At 34.7% G+C, this 22256-nt stretch overlaps 1 protein-coding gene across 1 annotated transcript in view; it reads right to left on the reverse strand.

Moving 5' to 3' along the window:
* The window catches only part of LOC106072721 (feeding circuit activating peptides-like), a 90245-nt gene that overhangs the window by 59520 nt on the left and 8469 nt on the right, over positions 1 to 22256 (reverse strand). Inside the window, exon 2 of the mRNA XM_056012713.1 lies at positions 9692 to 9873. Within this exon, the coding sequence (XP_055868688.1) occupies positions 9692 to 9741 (50 nt within the window). The 5' untranslated portion in view covers positions 9742 to 9873. The remainder of the gene's footprint in view (positions 1 to 9691; positions 9874 to 22256) is intronic.

Genomic DNA, 22256 nt, shown 5'->3' on the forward strand with positions numbered 1-22256 from the left:
CCACAGAAAGATGAAGGATGTCGCTGTTTAGAATATTGAAGCCCAAACCTGTCACAGAAAGATGAAGGATGGCGCTGTCTAGAATATTGAAGCCCAAACCTCCCACAGAAAGATGAAGGATGTCGCTGTCTAGAATATTGAAGCCCAAACCTCCCATAGAAAGATGAAGGATGTCGCTGTCAAGAATATTGAAGCCCAAACCTCCCACAGAAAGATGAAGGATGTCGCTGTTTAGAATATTGAAGCCCAAACCTGTCACAGAAAGATGAAGGATGGCGCTGTCTAGAATATTGAAGCCCAAACCTGTCACAGAAAGATGAAGGATGTCGCTGTCTAGAATATTGAAGTCCAAACCTCCCACAGAAAGATGAAGGATGTCGCTGTTTAGAATATTGAAGCCCAAACCTGTCACAGAAAGATGAAGGATGACGCTGTCTAGAATATTCAAGCCCAAACCTGTCACAGAAAGATGAAGGATGGCGCTGTCTAGAATATTGAAGCCCAAACCTCCCACAGAAAGATGAAGGATGTCGCTGTCTAGAATATTGAAGCCCAAACCTCCCACAGAAAGATGAAGGATGTCGCTGTTTAGAATATTGAAGCCCAAACCTGTCACAGAAAGATGAAGGATGGCGCTGTCTAGAATATTGAAGCCCAAACCTGTCACAGAAAGATGAAGGATGTCGCTGTCTAGAATATTGAAGCCCAAACCTCCCACAGAAAGATGAAGGATGTCGCTGTCTAGAATATTGAAGCCCAAACCTCCCACAGAAAGATGAAGGATGTCGCTGTCTAGAATATTGAAGCCCAAACCTCCCACAGAAAGATGAAGGATGTCGCTGTCTAGAATATTGAAGCCCAAACCTCCCACAGAAAGATGAAGGATGTCGCTGTTTAGAATGTTGAAGCCCAAACCTGTCACAGAAAGATGAAGGATGTCGCTGTCTAGAATATTGAAGCCCAAACCTCCCACAGAAAGATGAAGGATGTCGCTGTCTAGAATATTGAAGCCCAAACCTGTCACAGAAAGATGAAGGATGGCGCTATTCGCCGCTATTGACTTGAAGATATTGTCTTCTAAAATTATAAACTCTTAATTAGGAGGTAAGTTTACCAAACTGGAACAGAGTAATTTAAAGGGACATTTAAGTAACTATCAGAGAAGTGAGAAAAGGGGTGGGAAAGTGTATTGAAGGCCTCACTTAGAATGAAAAACATTTGTGGATATTCAACTCCGAACCTTAAGTAAAATGCTGTGATTTGTTAATATCGATTAATATGATAGCACTATTCAAAGCATTTTCAAGTTTATAAGTTAGTCTTACAGAAAGTAACTCTCCCACCCCTCCGCATGACTGTCTTTAAGTCTTTAAAGGATGGAATCTTATCTAAATATGTGTTTAACTACTAGTACATTACGTTTGATTTCTGTTTCAGACTGAGCCTTTAACTTTACATCAGTTACATGTAACCTTAGTTATTTATTTGTTACATGTAACACATATAATGACTAATGTAACGTGTTGATCTTGTGATGAAAACAACGTCCTAAAAAACAAATCTGTGGAGCTCTAGGATTGAAAGAATTCCTTCATTGCTGTATCGCATCACTTCTATCAACCTGTTTGAAATATATGAGGTAGTTTTACAAATTTGTATTTGTTTTATAAAAGCCTACTTAAAGATAAAAAAAAAACACTTTGCATTGTACAAGAATATGAGATTTCCATCCAACTAGAACGTGCTCGTGTAGCCTAGTTCTATTTCTTCAAAGTGCTATCATTTGCTTCCAAACCTCTCAGCCTTTTTGCATAATCAGACAAAAATTCGTTGTGGAATATAAAGGAAAGTTTAAGGAAAGGAAAGAGAGAGATCGATCCTCGATTAATTTTTTTCTTATATCGTTTTAACTGAGCTTAAAAACATAATGATCGTAAGTGTCAAAATAGCTGCACTGATGGCCACCGACACACACACACATCAAAGATATTCAATACATATGTAGACACCGATATGCAGTGATATCAACATATAACATTAACAAGGTTACGAAGACACTTTGTGTGGAGACACAAACTCAAAATCGGCCCCCGAAGTGGTCCACCCAGGCAGGTAAAGAGGCAGGTTTCAATATTTTCAGAAAGAACATCAGAAGGAAATTCTATCAAGGACAAATGACAGAGAAGAATGGAGAAAAAGGTTGACAGATCTTGTGTGATGCCCCGGCGGTCCACAGACCAAAGGATTGGTGAAAGTGAATGTGAAGTTAGATGTGAACCTGGCCTAACTAATGTCTTATGATGAATATATAATTGCTCTTACTGTTTTGAAAAGGGACAATCTCTTATTCCTCAAGAAAAATTACATTTCCGTAAAAAAAATAAAAAATTCATTTAGTTCAGTGTTCTATTCTGATAAATTCAGTTCACGCGATAATATTAAAAACTACTTATTAATTGTTGTTTTAAATTATGTCCAACTCATATGCATACAAATTTTTTTCTCTTTAAAAAAGTTGCATTTTTTGTGTAAATGTAGTAGTTAGTATAACAGAACTTACTTAACTTAGCAATAAATGAAAAAATGGATAACCCCCCTACGCTAAAGGAAACCGATCTTACCATTCAACAACTCGCAAGCGGAAAAGCCCAAGGAGCTGACTCCATTCCCGCAGAGGTCTACAAAAAAGGTGGATTAGCCCTGATTCATGAAATATTCTTAATTATGTGGGAACAAGAGTCAATACCACAAGACTTTAAAGATGCCACAATTGTTCATTTATACAAGCGAAAAGGAAACCGCCAGATCTGCGACAACCACAGAGGAATATCTCTTCTCTCTATTGCTGGGAAAATCCTTGCACGCATCCTACTAAATCGGCTCATGCAACACATAGAATATGGTCTACTACCAGAAAGCCAACAGACAAATACTGTACAATAGATGTTATAATGAGCAGCTAAAAGATGTAGTCAGTCAGATGTTATAGTGGGCAGCTAAAAGAAAACAAATGACAAATTCATATTTGTGTAAAGTCACACATGACACAAAGTCATATTTGAAGTCACTGTCTTCTTTTTGTAGGTCCTTGTGTCTCAAAAGAAAAAGAAAATGAATAAATGACTGGAATTTCTTCTCTCACACTTGGGATAAAACTCGATCTTGCTCTACAACTATGTCAAGTGTATCGCCAAGTCTCCTGCAGTGTCTGTGTCTTTTGTTTATTGATTAGTTATTGACAGAATGAAACATATCGCAATAGTATATAGTGGGAGGAGAGACTCCCACATTTTAGCTGTAATTATAGATGTCTACTAGAGTAGGATAATTGCTTGTTGTCAGCTTACTGTCATGTTTCACAATATGACAACATTTCGGTGTTAAAATATCAGAAATTTGACAGAAGTAATGATATAGCATCCAGTCTACTTTGTTATTAATGAAATGGTTCTCAAAAGAGATACATGTGCCTTAAAATATGTAAATTTGTTGTGTCAAAAGAAAAATATTTAGGCATTGATTGCGTCATTTCAATAAGATGTTCTAGAACTGTATTTGAAATGGAATGCCAACAAACATTGACCTGGCTAATACTAAGACTGACTGCCTTAACCAATGCTGTAAGTGACATTATGAAAGGAGTCTGAGATCAATCTTTTGTATTGCAAGTAATTGCACCTTTCGCCATGCAGCATCAGTGATTAGACACCCCCCACTCCCCACGACGATGTTGAATAAACACACAAACAGTGTTATTAATACTATTTCAAATTTCTCAACAGCTGTCGATTACAACAATGACATTTGCGACAACTCTTCACTCACAAAGGTTGACATTTCTCAGCTGCTGAACGGAAGCGAGGCTCAGCGAGGGAACAAAACAAACTATATCACGAATTCTCGAAAGATGATAAAAAGAAATCACATAATGAACTATTCATTTGTTCCCAATGGCTGCTTTATTTTTCTTTTCTTGTTGTGTTTTTAGAGTGGTCTAAAGCTAGGACAATAACTTTCCAGATGATGTCAGTGAAGGGCTATTGTTTAAAGCGCAGTCAGATTTATATGAGCTGCAATGAGAGCAGCAGACCTAGTTCCGGTAACACATACCAATGCAGATCTGTCTAGTATGTTGTAACATTACGCTGAATGCTGAAAGTTAGATCCGTAGAAATATGGTTACGTATTACTTCATATGACAGGAAACTTTGAGATTAGTGTTAATGTAAAAACACAATAGAAATAAAACAAGCAAAATATGAATAATGCTTTAAAAAAATGAAGTATCTAAAGATAAGAACTCCACATTTACAGCTTTATTTCTCATTAATGTAAAGGTATTTCTCTTTTCGATATGAAACAAAATAACTAATTACCCATAAATAATTGACTAATAGGTTAATTTATTAAATGATTCATGTTTTGTTAGTTACAATAAATGTTTATGGGAGGAATAATGTGTACAATCATCAAAGGGGACAAAACCCAAATATTTAGCCATATCTCTTAATATTAATGAATTAATTTCCCCTGTCAGTATCAAAGAAAATAATTAATTACCAGTAATTAATTTACTAATTGGTTAATGTTTTTATTGATTCATATATTGTCTTCGCCAATGAATAATTGTGCAAAGTTTCAACTTGACTGAGAATGGGTGTGGGAAAAATAATGTGTTCAAACTTTTTACCAGACAGATTGAGTAATAAAGCTCTTTACGCTTCTTCCTTATTGATTCCATATTCCAATAAAAAAAATGAACAAATGAATAGTTCATAATGTGGACGTCTTTTTATCATCTTTCGGGAATTCGTGATATAGTTGTTGTTTTTTCATCTCTCTCTCTCTCTCTCTCTCTCTCTCTCTCTCTCTCTCTCTTTCTCTATATATATATAATAGTTACTATTTCGCTCCGATTCATGGTTTGAAATGGGCTGGACTGGATCCAGTGATTGCCAGCTTTATGTGGCTGTGGTTTGTTTGAAAACCCCAGCATCTCTAGATCTACCTTGCTCTGAATTCCACCTCCTTGAATTGAGCTCTCTTTGGACTATCAATTGATTACGTAAGGTTGAAACATTGATCAGTTGAGACTACTTGCATTGTTAATGCACTACTTAGGTAGCCTATTTGTTGTTATGACGGTGCACAGGATAACATAATATCTAGAACACTTTAATTAGCGTTTACTTTTAGAAGACATGCTTCTAAATGATTTGTGTTTCACTCAGAGAAACAATGAGCTTCGGGAGACGAAAGAGGCATAAAAAAGAGAGTGATAGACAAAGAGAGAGAGAGAGAGAGGAAGAAATAGAGAGAGAATGTTTGAATGAGCTTTAGGTATTGAAGTAAAGAGACTATAGACCAGAGGAGCTGAACTAGACGTATGCACGAATACTAGTGAGCAGAGCTGAAGAAGATAAGTCAATCTTTCTGTATTGGAAAGTGGGGAAATGGAGAATAGAAAGGCTTAGAGGCATTCATTTGTGTCCTGTAGTATAAGAAAGAAAAGTGTAAAAGAGTGATTCATGTGTGTGCTGCTAGAGGAATGTATTGAATAAAATTGAGCATATTATACGGTGTGCCACTTGTTCAATAAAACACTTCAACACAGTTAAGTAAACATGCAAGAAGAACAAGATAATGAAGAGAGTGGCGAAGTGAGTGAGAGCGAGAGAGAGAGAGAGAGACAGACTTCACGAGGGAGAGATGAGAAAGTAGAGAGAAAGAAGAATAAAGGGGAGATAAAGGATGAAGATGATAGTGAGTGTGATATTGAAAGAGAGAAAGAGATTGAAAAGTGACGTGATGGAAAGAGGGGGGGGGGAGATAGTCAACAACAACAAAAATGTTTCAATTCAGGCAAGAGAAACTAAAAATGCACTAATAGCGCAATTCCTGCTGTTTAAAACTGTCAACCTTTCCCATTCCCAAGATTTGCATATAATATGAAGTATATAACAGATTAGTTCATTGCCTGGAAGGTGAAAAATGTGTTTTGTAAAGAGATACTGGTATCGAACACTACACTGTCAGCTGCTACAAAATATGCATTTTCTGATTCGGCCCACGAGGAAGGTATATTTGGGCTATAATTAGTATTTTTCAATATATGAACATCTAGACTGAACACTAGACATAAACTTCTGACTTAGAACTCTTAAGATCTAGTCTAGATCAACCTCTAGATCCAGAATTTAGATGTAATATATATTAAATTTACGTAAAAATATAAACAATCAGTGGCGTAGCTGGGGTGGGGGAGGAGGGGGGAGAATTTGAACATCCCCCGGGCCCCCACTTGAGGGGGGCCCCGAAATTAGTGTTTTTTACATTAAAAATTAAATATTACGCAAAATGCAGGGGCCACAATGAGGTCAAGCCACCCGGGCCCCCAAACGATGGAAAATTCCTAGATACGCCCATGTCAACAACGCTTATAAACTTCAATAAAATTGAAGCGGCTATTAATTTACTCAGTTATCGCATTTATGGTAATATGCCTACGGCTGACTACGCCATGTTGGCTCTAGACCTGGATATAGTCTCCAGCCAAATTGACATTTCTTTATTTTTTACTTTAAAAAAAAATAAAGGTCAGACTAGAGCTTCCCCAGTGTGGCCAACGTGCTAGTAATTCTCTTCTCAGTGATATACATCAACTATTAAATTACTAGGAATATCGTTAGAGCCGTTTTTGAGATAAGCTATCCACCTTACAGCCTGTCTTAAACTTAAGCAGTCTATCTTACATTGAAACAGTCTGTTTGGTGAAGACATTGACAGTTTTAATCGTTACTGAACCGTAAGCGCCAAATAGAACCAATGTAAGTGTATAGCAACAGATTGCCCTTATTTAAGAGATGTCCATGTAACTAAAAGAGTAAAAACATGAGACTCTACAAACCTTGAAAGCCTCTAATGATCACATGATCCTTTTATCATAAAGTTTTTTTTAATTGATAAGCTGTTCTGCCATTTTTATATATTTTGCTCTTTCCCATAACCACCCACCACTACGTATGTCCATGAGTGTTTGGCTGGGGCTGGGACAACATTTCCTTATAGAAAGCCGTAGACTGCAAGTGCCATCACTACATTTCAGAGTAATCGGTAACATTGCACATAATATTAACTAAAAGCACATGTCAGTAGCATTTAGATTTCTTTAGAAGATGTCGATTTTTTAAAACCATTTATAACATTAGTTTTTTACCATTAGTTGCCCATATCATCCCCAGCACTTTCTGTTAGTATTTTAAGTTTACAACCGGGTCACGGTGCGCTGATGTACGTTTTTTTATCAAATAGATTAACACACACACACGCACACACAAAGTAGTAATCCCGTGGCTTAAGGACAAAATCAACGTGGACGTTTTTCTAGGTCATGTGTAACTTCCGGTTTGTCTGAAAGACGTTTTGGTTCGTTGACTCTACAATTCCTCATCAAAATCCGCTTTTAGCTTTAAAGAGATGCACGTCACTCATGCTTAAAACTGAGGGAACGGGAAGAAACTGGTTTAGTTTAGATCGGTAATGGTCAAAGTAAGGCCCGCGGTCCACCTTCGGCCCACCACATGTTTTGTAATAATGATTATAAAAAATAAAAATGTCAGTCACAATGGAAAAGATTAGAGTTTTTACTTCGAGTTGAAAGATGTGAGCAACATTGCAAATTTTAATTTGTATTTGTACTTGTTGCGTCTACTGATATTCCTACAAACACAGTCAACAACTATTTCTGTTTACGTGAAATATTCTTCCTACTAACGACTGTTGACTTGATGTTCATTGTTTCCTTATTTCACTGTTCCTAAAACATTTCCACTTAAAATCCCAAATAAAATACGTAAAGTTGCTTCAGAATGTCGTGTTTTTAAAGGTAATAATACTCTTTATTCATCCATGATCAATGAGAAAAGGCCGAAAATAATTATTTGGCTAGCAAAAGTGGATAGTTCTCATAACTTTCATGTATCTCTGAAGATCAAAGAATTTTGAAAGTATCTACGTCAAGAAGATGTTACGACAGTTGGAGGACCAAAATATGATAGAGAAATGATTTGTTGCGGTTTTCAATTCAAATTGCCTTGAGAACAAAGTTGTTTTCTTAAACTAAATCGTACATCAAGATAGAATCTTTAAAACTACCTAATTCTAAATGTAATAGTAAAACTTGTAAAATACTATTCTCTCCCGTGGGTTTCTTAATTCTATGCCATTTTTTTAAATGAAAAATAAAAAGTATCCTTCTTTCATGAGAACAATTCATCTGCGGAGTTTGAAAAATTTGAAGATTTTGCATTATTCACAGATATGTCACATACACAAATAAAATGCTCAGATACAAGAATAAAAACTATGAAAGATATCTAGTGCCATTTAAAAGTTTTATATCTTTCTATTTTACAATCAGCTAGCTCAAAATGACTTCTCGCATGTCAACAGGTTCAATGGGAAGGAAGACAAACTTAGAAACTCGAGGGAAAAAACTGATGCCTACTTAATGGCCATTAGGAAAGAAGATTTCAAGACTTTAGTGGCTATTGAAAAAGTATTTTCGGTATGCGATATAATGTGTATTGTAAGTAATGTAACCAGACTTGAAGTTGGAACTAATTCAACTTCTTTCTTAAATGACTTCCACGTAACAGTACGGCAGTAGCCCACAGGTGTCTATATTTGATTATTTTGTTCACCACACATTATCTCTTGTAGACATTTTCTCAATGGTGCCCCTGGCTGAGGCTCGAAAACGTATAACCCTTGACCCAGAAAGACATCTGTATCACATCGTGACTTTGAGGCTAAGACCAATATTACTAGGCTTCGAGATTTTAGAAATAGACACTCAACATCTATGACTAAAGTCAAATGTCAAAAGTTTGATAGCACTCACGTACATGTTCAGACTCAACAGCAATCTTCCTAAATAATGGATGTGTATTCTCTTCTAGTCGAGACTTCTGTATAACATACAGAAAATACTTAAGCACTTCAATGCATTTGACATTATCGCTGATATTCCTCTTGTATTTGACATTCTAAAGAGTTTGGAAGAATAAAAGAACAATAACTGTGTCGTGAGTTGGGATGAAATGTCTAGATAAAAGTGACTGAAGCACTGACCAATTATTAGAAGAGCTTGATCTAACACGTTGTTGGTTTTCTTGTATTTATTTAATGACATCGTGAAAAGAACAAAACGTCATTTGAAATGCACACACACGCACACAATGAAATCTGAGTTCGCTTTAAAGACACCAAAGTAGCGTCAATGTTTGACTCAAATTGGAACTCAGGAAAATATGGCGCGTACATCTCAAAGATGTCTGAGGAACGACAAATGTAGACGTTGGACTCAATATGGTAAAATTTAAATTAAAAAGTTCTAACATACATAGTAGAATAGAAAATCTTGTTTAGTGATTTTGTTTACATCAAGGTTGGGTTTATTTGGAAACTTCTGTTCTAAACAATTGTTCATTTGAACTATGTGTACGTTCATCAAACGTTGTGACCCCAGTAAAAGGTTTGTCTCGCCTTCCGACAGATAATGTCATGGATCATTGGTTCTAGCTCAAGTAGGTTGTGTCCTTGAAACAACTAGGTTAGGGCACCACCTCCTGTAAGACAAACTGAGACACACGTAGTAGGACCAGAAAGTGAAATACCAACAGAGACTTACCTCATCAGTGAATAGGGCAAGATGACCAGTAGGAACAGCTCAGTTCTCATGATTGGTCGGGTAAGTTGTCACGTGCTTGTCTGAAGGAAATACGTTTCTTTGCTTTCGTCTTGAGGAACAATGTGAACAATTTTCTTGTGCCTGTGTTTGTGTTTGTGTGTGCCTGTGTTCTTCCTTAGTATCTGGAATAAAAGGAAATGGCTGACAATGACTTCGTACACATATTGAAAAAAAATGGAATTGTTAAAAATGTATCACTATATGCTCTAATCGCTGACAGATTAAACACTTATCGTAAGACAAATTTCCTTACAGATAATAAAGATTATTATTATTATTATTACATTCTGTAATTCACGTGAAGTGTTGAAACAGGCCAGAGCCATGGGCTGTAGTGCCATTGGGATGGATGAATGGAATTCACGTGAAGTAAACAAGAAAAAAACAACTTGTTTACTATGACATAGATACTTGTTACATCTTACTTTAGCCATGTCAATTTGACATAACGGCTAATATGAAATAGCAGAAAGAACTGCAAACATTACATGAAATATAAATATGTTTCGGTTTAGATTGGATATAGTCAAAATGTATCTAGACCAATGTAGTCCTGTTCTATACTTCAATAAAACGAACTATGGGACAGAAAAAAAATTACTTCGAGTTTAAATTTCGTTGACTAGACTAGTGGCAATTTAGAGAAACTAATTATCCTCTTGCACCTCAAACATGCATGATCAGTTGTACATAGTGTAGACCGCTAATAATTTGAATCTGATTTCATATACGTCAAATTTAGCCATAGAGTAAAGGTATATATACTCTTTTTCCTACTTCGCTTAAAGCTGTGACCTTTTCTTGCATATCCTGTAGTCTGTGTGATAATAAGGCTATGTCATCAGCGAATTCCAGATCTTCCAGCTTTTGTGTGAGAGTCCATTGGATTCCTTTCCCTGCGTTAGAGTAGGCTTCTTTTGTGACCCAATCCAATACTAGAAGGAACAGGAGTGGTGAAAGAAGACATCCCTGTTTGACTCCTGGTGTGACTGGAAATTCCTCTGACAGCTTGCCACAGTGGGTTACTTGGCAGGTGAAACCATCATAAAGGTTTTTGATTATGGTTATTATTTTATTGGGAATCCCATAATGTCTCATTACAGTCCAGATAGATTCTCTGTCGACACTATCAAAAGCTTTTTCAAAGTCAACAAAAGTTGCATAGAGAGGAGATTGCCATTCGACACATTGTTCTACAATTATCCTGAGTGTAGCTATTTGGTCAGCACAAGATCTCCCTTTTCTGAATCCGGCCTGTTCTTCCCTTAGGTGTTCATCACATGCTCCCTTTATTCTGTTTAGTAGGATTCTGCTAAAAATCTTGCTTGGTACTGACAGAAAAGTGATGCGTCGCCATTTCTCACATTGTGATAGATCTCCACTCTTTGGTATTTTTATTAGCAAGCCCTTTTTCCACTCACCCGGAGGTGTTTCTGTTAACCAAATTTTGTTGAATAGTTTGTGCATTTGGTCAACTATTTCACTTCCTCCTTCTTTTAGGACTTCGGGTGGTATGTTGTCAATTCCAGCTGCTTTACCTGTCTTCATTTGTTTGAGTGCATTCCTTATTTCTTCTTTTGTTATTTCTTCCATGTTTATGTCTAGTGTTGGTCCTGCATTTAGATCTGGTGGATTTCGTGGTTTAGGTCTATTGAGCACTTCTTGAAAATATTCTTTCCATCTTTCAAGTTGTTCATTTATTGAAGAAAGTAGTTTTCCGTATTTGTCTCGGACTGGAACATTGCAATTAGCCTTTTTGGTACTGAGAAGTTTGGTGATTTTGTATAGTTGTTTTATATCTCCTTTACCTGCTGCTTCTTCTGCCTGTTCTGCCAGATTATCGTAAAATGATCGTTTGTTTTGTCTAAACATTTTGGTGACTTTCTGTGAAACTGCTTGGTAGTCTTGTTTTGATTGTTGCTTGTGGTTTCTTGTTTTTGCTGGGTTAACTGCCTGTTTAGCGCATTTCCTTTCTTCGATTAATTTCCATGTCTCGTCACTAATCCACTGTTTTTTCTTCTTAGGGTTAAGGCTTAGTAAAAAAAAAAAAAAAGAGTAGGCCTCAAAATAAACCACCAAAAAACTAAAGTACGTAAAGTAAACAATAAACAAAGTGGAGACATAGTATTGGATTCTCAGACAATAGACCAAGTAGTATATTTTATATACCTTGGGAGTGTAGTCAGTATATCAGGTGGAACAGATGAAGACATTAAACGCCATATAAATCTAGCACGTCAGACATTTACACAGCTAAAACCAACCTGGAAATCTCCTTACATCTAAAACAAGACTAAACTAAGAATCTTTAACTCTAATGTCAAGGCTGTCCTACTGTATGGTTCTGAAACAGGGAGAACAACTGAAGCCACAACAAAAAAATACAGACCTTCATCAACAGATGTCTGAGAAATATCCTAAAAATACACTGGTATGACAAAGTAGAAAACACCAAACTGTGGGAGATGAGTGGACAGAAAAATATAGAAGTGCAGATCTTAGAGAGGAAGTGGAGATGGATTGGTCACACCCTTAGAAAAGATGCCAGCAACAGAGCTAGGTAGGCCTTAGAGTGGAACCCCCAGGGAACAAGACGAAGAGGAAGACCAAAAAGAACATGGCGACGCAGTGTACTTGAAGAAGCAGAGAAGACAGGGAAGAGCTGGGAAACCATAAAAAAAACTAGCAAGAGACCGTGGAGAGTGGCGTGTTTTTGTCGAGGCCCTATGTTCCATGAGGAACACAAAGGAGTGATGATGATGATGAAAGGTATATATCATTTCATAATCTCTTGTTAGAAATTAATTAACACAGGGAAATAAATGAGGTCAATCAGTTCATATATACAATGATAATTTGACGATTCCGAATATAAAGGTGGAATGCAAGGTTTCACATAAATCCAGTGACGACCTGCTTAGTTTTCCACAATCTGAGACTGTTTTCAATAATGGTTTTCTTTAGAGTCTCGCAGCCTTTGTGAGAGCGCTCCAACTGTTTCTTTCAGAAGCCATTTGATACAAGCTACTTTCCTCTATGACAGGGAGGGCAAAATGACGCAAATATTAAGCAAACCGATATTTTTGCGGACCCTGAATATTTTTGTGTAGTCTGTCAATCCGTTCGTCTGTTGGTCCGTCCCATTTAGATATGAAAAACATGTAAGAGATAAAAGGTTTATATTTTAAGACGATTCCTTCTCTATGTATGTAAAACTTTGTGTAAGAGCGATACTTTGGCTCTCATTTACTCATGAACGATAGATAAAACAAGATTACAAAGAGAGGCGTGGCGGCCCCATCAAATTCACAAATGGACGAAAAATATATTCAAGTCATATTCTTGTATTGATCGTTAAAAGAAATTTAAAACATTTGGCGTTATTTTTCACATAAATGCAAACAGTGCAACACGTCGTCTTTCATAAGACTGACTCTTCTAATTCTTCTGGATTTTTCCAACTTGCTTGTCACCCCCAAATGTTGTCGACTTGTGCAAACCGCAACCCTCACACCTCATCCCCCTAGTGACGATTATTATCTTTTTCAAAGTGTCTGCTTTTGCCATGTTATATTTTTTCAACTTGGTTGCCACCCCCAAAATGGTGTCGACTGGTGTGGCCGCACCCTCGCCCCCCCCAATGACGTCACTGCTCCAAGATACCTACATCTTCCCAACAATTTCGATTAATGTATTAGAGTAGACGTATTAAGAAATTTAAAAAAATTAGCCTTCACAACTTAACAGGTTTCCCATGCGAACAAAATAGGCCTAATACACTATTACCCACTAGTAGGCCTACTAATCCTGATAATAATCGCTCTATTTACTTACTAGGTCTTACGTAGATCCAGAATATAGAATATATATAGAATTATATCTAGACAAGATCTAGATTTCTTGAGTTCTAGATATTATATAGTCTAGATCTAGAATCTAGATCTACATCTAGACTAGATCTCTAGACTAGTTCTTGATCTAGATCTAGACTTGATCTAGATCTAGACTTGATCTAGATATAACTAGAACTAGAATCTAGAACTAAAATCTACAAATAAAATTCAGACTAGAGCTAGAATTGGAATCTATGCTAGAACTTGATTTCTAGATCTAGTTTAGATCTGGATCTAGACTCTTGATCTAAACTAGATCTAAATCTCGATCTAGAATCTACATAGATCTCGATCTAGAATCTAGACTAGGTCTGAAGCTAGATCTAGACTAGGTTTAGGTCTAGACTAAATAGACTAAATAGACTCCAGAACTAAATCTATAGCCTAATCTAGACTAGAATCTAGACTAGATATAGAAATCTAGAAATAGAATCTAGATCTAGGTCTATATTGTGATCAGGCTTAGTAGGCCTACTACTGGGTTAAAGTGCATTTATGCTGTTTGCATAAGATTCACTTCTTGATGTGATACTACTGCTTACATAATAAAATAAATCTGCACCCCTAAGCTATTAGAAGATAAACTATTTTCTTAATGTATTTTAAATGTAAATTTTGTTCAAATTGTTTAATTAGATCTAAATCTAGATCTATGTCTGGCCTCTATTTATTGTAATTTAGATTGTTGTCAAGTGTTTAGCCTAATGAGGATATGTGAAAACTGCGCACTATAAAAGTAGTTCGTTTTTTTTTAAACTTACAATTGAAACGAAGGTCGTATTAAAATTTATTTTTAAAAACATTTGAATCAGTATTCTATTCCATGAGTTAGTTAATAAATGGAAAATATATTTTATAATGATCCATTGATTCTTTTTCCATTGTGACCTTAGATGCAAATTTTTTGTTCCAATACTCGAATCTATGAATGAAGCTTGATTTATTAATGAAGAAGTCTGTGACCTTTTAAAAAGACTTACCTCCCCTGAAGTTTTTCATTGAAAAGTGGTGTAATTTTTTGAAAAATCTGCTTGCATATATAATTTAAAAAATGAGATTGTTCACTGTCGGAAAAGAAAAAAGTAGCCGTTGCATCAGAACTTTGAAAAATATTTTTTATTTCTAATTTCTAAAATATCATGATGTCCGATTTTCATTTTCTCTTCTAGTTTCTGAGATCTAAACGGGACAGACGGACGGGCAGACGGACAGGCAGGCCACACAAAACTAATAGCGTCTTTTCCACTTTCGGGTGCCGCTTAAAAAAATTTTAGATTCAGACCTAGAAGCATACATAAGACAATAGTCTTCACTAGAATACTGGATCTAGTTGTGGTATAGAGGATTCTAGTTTGGGGAAATAGATCCAGACTTCGATCCAGTATTCTAGACTGATTTCTTTTTAAGACGGTGCGCAAATGTTTCTAAACGTCTAAATGTTTATTTAAGTTTTTAAACGTTTTTGAGGGAATTTCAACTGATGTTTCTTCAAGATATAGGTAGGTCTCTAGACAATATTTAATTTTAAGAATAGTATATTTTGAAAAACTATAACGGTAAAACCGATTATTTTTGTTTGGCCAATCAGTTTATTTATTTATATTTATTTATTTATTTATAAACTGTCAAATTTCGATATCCGTGCCCACCCCCACACTCTTAACCCATTAAAAGTTTGTAAGCTAATAAGAAAAAATTGTAACTAGAAAAAGTATTGAAAATTTGATTTTACTATACATTGCAGCTTGCAAAGCTCTGGTGAAGCGGTTATATTTTATTTAATTCGTCACAATTCGTCTTAACAGCTTGCAAAGTCTTCATTGTCTTTCAAAATAAAAACTTGATCCTAACTTTAACTCTAACCTTTAAAAAAAACTCGACTCAATATAAACCGTGGTTCACTTACACAAGGTACAATGTTAGTCCCCAAAGAGTTTTTTTTTAATCAGAGTTGTTATTAATTTTTTTTCGGTATGTCTGTCGGTCCGTCTGTCCATCTGTCACAATTAGATCGCACAAAGAAACAAAAAATAATGAAAATTGCATTTCATAGCATGATACAAACGTATTATTATCGATAGTAGGTTATTTTGTTTGTTTGTTTGAAATCGATCTTCTTAATTATATTACTTTTAATTTTCGCGCCGAAACCGTGAAGATATCTCATTATCGATAAAAGATTGTTCTGGATATTTATACAAATAAATTAACGCAATGTTAATCTTTAAAATTACTGATTATAATTATATTTCTTTTACCTAAATGTTGAGACATTTCATTTTCGATAATAGTTGTTCCGGATTTTTGAAATACAAATTACTTCAACGCTAAATATTTGTTTGAAATCACTCTTTTGACTTATATTACATTTAAGGGGCTGCCTGGTCGTGCGGTATGCACGCTGGGCTGTCGTACGGACTTGTCGATGGTACCGGGTTCATGCCATCCCTCGATGTCCTGCGGGAGGTTTGGACTAGGAAGTAAATTATCTTCAACTTTGAAGGAACATCCGAAACATGTCAAAGAAAGAAATTTTTTTAAAAATGTATTTGTATTGTAGTAATCTTAGTATTAATCACAGATATTACCCGCTGCCTCGGGTCTTAACTTGCTTATTGCTGATATAGTCACTTATATAGTGCATTAGAAACAATTAAAGAAAATAATAATGTTATAAGTAAAGCGAATGCATGAATTCATGAATAAAAAATATTATCAATGGAGCTAAAAATAGCTAATTGACCTGAATCCAATTTTTTAATGAAAACATTGGCATGTGTATAGATCTATATTTAGAAGCAGGCGATATCAAGAATAGAGTTGCACTAATGACAAACGAATGTATGTAAAAATGCTTTAGAAACACAAATTTGAAGGTTAATTTTATTAAATGATGAAAGTAAAAAAACTATCTGTTCAAAGTGTAGTTCTTAAAATTAGATCTCGATCTTTTCTCATATCAACATGGTAAACATGGCCTAGATCGATGAAGTTATAATGCTTTCATAGAGTTGGTCAACCTTTTTTTTGAGGGTCTTAAGTTTGTTTTAGGGCTACAATACATACACTACAGTCCCAGTTAGTACCTAAGGAACATTAATTTCAAGTTTTATCAAGATTGGTCAAAGGTTTTGATTTCTATTCGGCACATACATACATACATACATACATACATACATACATACATACATACATACATACATACATACATACATACATACATACATACATACATACATACATACATACATACATACATACGCCTTACATTCTACTTTATAGTATAGATTGGTTTTTCCGGATTCTTTAATGAAAAAAAATTAACTCCAAATGACAGTTTGAAATCATTTCGACTTATATAGTATATTAAATTTTCTTACCTAAACGTTTAGAAATGTCATTATTGATAATAGGTTACTATGCCCAAGGATTGTTCAGATCGCTGTTCTGGTTGTTTCGCATTCTTTATGAAGCAAAACATTTTTTTTCCAAAATAAAAAAGCCAATTACCGCAAAATGATTCATTAAAATCTCTTTTCTGAATTATGTTAGATGGTCCAGAAGTGTAATTATCAATAAGTACTTCGGTTCTTCACTCAGCGAAGTTATTGTTTTATAACTATGAAAGATTATATTTTCATGAATTGCTATTTAAAATAGGTGTATGTGTGTACATATACAATTCTGCCACCTCAAAGTTAAAATCACCTATATTCCATGATCTCTAGTAACAGACACTTGAAGCTAAACCATCATGGCGTCCCTCCTGAAGGATGATTGTACGCGAGACAACATTAGTGGGCCACCTGCTTAATTTGATTGTCCACTTCTTTAGATTCTCCAAGACTTTTGTTGGGCCCAAATGTTCACGCTGAATTAGTTGTGTTGAAATAAAGTGAATCATTGAACCGTGGCGGTATTTGGTTTGGACCAGCTTTCTGTCCAATTGTAGTCTCGGCCAATGTTCAGTTGAAAAGTCGGACGCAAGAGTTTACAAAGAAAACTAGGGAGACAGAAACTGAGTTAAGACCTAGTGCTGGATTTACCTATGGGCAACATAAACTATAGCTTAGTGCCTCCACTTGTCCCCCAAAAGTGTTTTGAAGAGAAACAAAGGAATACATTGGAATAAGTTAACGTGTTCCACAAACTTTGGTCTGTGTCTGGCTTCACTAGAGGGATTCAGTTTCAAACGTAACCATACGTGCTTCCAACGGGGATGCAAAAGAGTTGTTTTTTTTTTTTTAAATGTATTTGTATTGTAGTTATTTTATACTTTAGTATTAGTCAGGTAAAAACGACATTATTACCAAAATTTAAGAAATTAAATGATTAATTTAAGGGACGTTGCTTCATCTTCTAAGTAGAACCTTTCTAACTTAGCAACAAATGGATTCAACAAAAAGAACAAAACTAACGATAGTGTTTATTGGTAAATCCTACAACTCTCCCCTCCTCCCAAGTTTAGTCAGTAGGAAGAAACGTTGACAAATCTTTTGTATAACAGGATTCAATGCAATAGAAATAACGCAATGTACTTAGTATTTCTGTGATAGCGACACCTACACCACTACTTGTTACCACTGGGGTCTCTGGAATTTCCAAATGTTATGCTTGTAATGGTATTAAAGAGAACTGTTACCACTGGGGTCTCTGGAATTTCCAAATGTTATGCTTGTAATGGTATAAAAGAGAACTGTTACCACTGGGGTCTCTGGAATTTCCAAATGTTATGCTTGTAATGGTATTAAAGAGAACTGTTACCACTGGGGTCTCTGGAATTTCCAAATGTTATGCTTGTAATGGTATAAAAGAGAACTGTTACCACTGGGGTCTCTGGAATTTCCAAATGTTATGCTTGTAATGGTATAAAAGGGAACTGTTATCACTGGAGTCTCTGGAATTTCCAAATGTTATGCTTGTAATGGTATAAAAGAGAACTGTTACCACTAGGGTCTCTGGAATTTCCAAATGTTATGCTTGTAATGGTATAAAAGGGAACTGTTATCACTGGAGTCTCTGGAATTTCTAAATGTTATGCTTGCAATGGGTTTTATCTGATTATAAAGTTGAATTGCAAAGTATTCCAGGACATGAAAATGTATTAGCTGATTTTCTATCGAGATATGTAATACATGAAAATGAAGAATAATGACATTAGACATATCAGTCAGGAAATTTTAACAGAATAAATAATTGTACAAGGTACTTAGTAATATTTAGTTCCATTCAGCTGGGTCAACTTGACATTTTTCTTTGTATCATGTAACTAGGTCATGACATTTTTGATTACACTTATTTTTTGTTTGTACCATTTAATTGGGTCACCATGACATTTTTTTAACGCTATTGTACTATCATTTTCATGATCAAATGCACACTATCTATTTAATTATTATATCTTATTGTCTAATTGGAATATGACAATGATTAGATGTGCTAATGTAGTATATCCTAAGTCAACTTACACAATAATGTAAACAAATAGTTTGGAAACAACAGTGAACTGTTTGAACTGTTGACCTGAATTGTTTAAATAACTCACAAATGTAAATATTGTTTAATTTCCCAGAACGTACACACTTGAATACTATCATGTTTACAAACATGAGACTTCTTCATACTACTGTATTTTAAATACTATATACTTATGCTACTATTAACAGAATCATATACAATGACAACTTTGATTGAGTTTGGTTGACATGTCACTATAACCTTTCATGATGGTGACAAAACGTAGACTAATACTATGAATATACTTGTAAATAACTATGTAATCTCACTTGGAAAATATTTGAGTAAATTCACTCAGTGTGTCAAATAATACACATTGGAAATGTTATGTTATGCTATTTTATATAGAATTATTAGATGTAAAATAACTTTTTTTATATTAAGATGTCAATGTATGTTAGAAGAATGAGCACACAGTAATCAAACATGCACATGTACAATTGTAAATAGATGTTTCATTATACTTGCTGGAGATTAAATCTTCAAAATTTATTGATTTTACCTAATAATAACACTTGTTTAATGAATGAAAGCTAAACAATGTATGTCAAGAAACTATTTTTGAGATATTTGAACAATTTATTTGTTCTCAATCAAGTATTTTATGAACCATTGACATTTTGAAATGAATTTTGAAAATCACATGATATTAGTACTCATTTATGATTAAACTATTAGTATTGGTATGACACAACTAAGATATATAAGATAATGTGAGTAACTAAAATGAACTTAAACACTTGACATCATTAACAATTTAACTACTGTATATATATATGTACATTGATGATATTGTCATATGTAGTCTTGTCAAAGATTTTTTTCAAAAATCTTTTTCGGGGGAAGGGGCGTATGTCACACACTGGTTTTAGAACAATTGTGACACAAAGTGTTTTAGAAGTGATTTAGTAATCATGTAACTACTTTGTGCATTATCACGAGAAAATATCGGGTCTGTGACTGACCACGGGGTGAAAACCAGGAGTTGATTCAGAGCTCTAGAGGAGTAAGGAGCGATATATTTTTTCTCGGTGTAATATCGTATAATGTAAAGAAAGTTGACTTAGAGGTTTGACGTCAATTATGTACCTAGAAGTGTTCAATACGATGTGTAATTCTTGACCACTGGACTGGCCAGATTAGTATGTACCATTTCGTCAGGTACAATAAATGTTTCGTCTGCTGCGAAAGTGTTACTTCTAATTATATACGTTGTGGTCAAATTACTCAGTGAATTCAATGAGACTGCGCGACACCAAAGTTGATCAGGAGAAAGCCATTTAATGCTTGTACACGAGAACATTCTGCTAAGGCCAGAGGAGGCCCTAATATATCCACAAGTAGATATTCGCGTTAACAGCACATGTTGAGATGCTACAATGGTATGAAAGAGAACTGTTCTTATAAGTGTTCTATTGGTCGTGCTGGTCACTTGAACATAACTGATTGAATACATCTGACTGATGTACTACTAAGATGTTCTGACTAGAAATTATTCCAATTACAAGTAGATCAACTCTGTAGCATTGAATACAATGTGTCAAAGGCAAATATAGAGAAGAGATTTATAATTTAAGCATGAAATCGTTTAATTGTGTTTTGTCTATGTAAAGAGATAGGTCAGATAAACAAAATGGCTGCTAGCCTGTAATATTATCATAACCTTAACTCTATAGAGAAATCAATATTGAGCTTCAGATAACACAAGACACCATGTCGTGTCTATGATATTTTGTCCTTTAGAATAAAATAATTTTTGTGTCAATGATATTTTGTCATTTAGATATGTCATTTTGTGTCTATGATATTTTGTCATTTAGATATGTCATTTTGTGTCTATGATAATTTGTCATTTAGAAATAAGTCATTTGATCTATATGATATTTTGTCATTTAGAAAGAAATCATTTTGTGTCTATGGTATTTTGTCATTTAGAAATAAGTCATTTGATCACTATGAAATTTTGTCATTTAGAAAGAAGTCATTTAGTGTCTAAGACGTGTTGTCATTTAGAAAGAAGTCACTTTTATGTTTGAGATAAAAAGCTCCTCCCCTAATAATAATAAGCTATATTAATAACTGTCTTCTTTATTTTTTAAGGAGACATTGAAATTCCCGCAAGATCATGATCTTGTTGAGAAATGAATTCATAGCATTCAAAGGCTATAAGATCGCACTCCTCAGACAAAGACCCTTCGCTGGCTTGGTCATGTTCGCAAGCATGGAGGTCAAAGGATTGCGATGATGCTGGGAAGACTTATTTGAGCAAGTATCTCAGCCTTAAACTGAACAATAGCTGTCAACGTTTTATATCATACAAGCATTTACCACCAATACGTCCTTTGATTTGTCCCCAGCTCTATTTTGGCCGGAACCTCTCTTCGTTTCTTAAACACATATTTTAACTCGCATTTTTTTTTTTATGTTTAGATTTCTACAATCGATTTTGACCATTTCTCAACATCCAATCGACATCAAATTTAGCATACAAGCTCATGGTCAATGACAATACATGATTCAAATAAGAAAATCAACCAATTGGCTAATCAATTAGTCGTAATTAAATAATATTGTTTTGATATAAATATAGAACAAACGCAGAAAGCTATGGTAGACTTTTGTAGAGAATCAGGCGATAGAAATTGAAAGTTAGCTAAAGTAAATTAAAATAATTTAAATATTAATATTTAATTAAACCTGTATTTGTATGTAAAAAATAATATCGAAGTCTACATGTATATTCATTAAGTATAAATAGCAATAACGAATTTGTTAATTAAAGTGGTCTTATCATTTTTCAAAAATCAATTCCTTCCACAAAATACTCACAACTTAGAACGTTACAGACCTCTGCTGTTTAAAAGTAATCGCAATATTATATTGATATAAATCTCAGCGCTATCTACTAAAATATCAAAGTATTTGAATTTATTTGAAAGATTACTCTGACGTTCCGCATTGTTGTTAGATCATATAGTCTAAGTGTTTATGTGAGTGTGCGAAAGTGTGTATGTGCATGTGTAAAAACTTTTGATATTCTGAGACTCTTTTCTTTTCTTTTGAACTTTTCTTCTTCTTGGTCCGTGTTGAAATAG

The sequence above is a fragment of the Biomphalaria glabrata genome, chromosome 15 (genome assembly GCF_947242115.1).
Source record: "Biomphalaria glabrata chromosome 15, xgBioGlab47.1, whole genome shotgun sequence".
Taxonomy (NCBI): domain Eukaryota; kingdom Metazoa; phylum Mollusca; class Gastropoda; family Planorbidae; genus Biomphalaria; species Biomphalaria glabrata.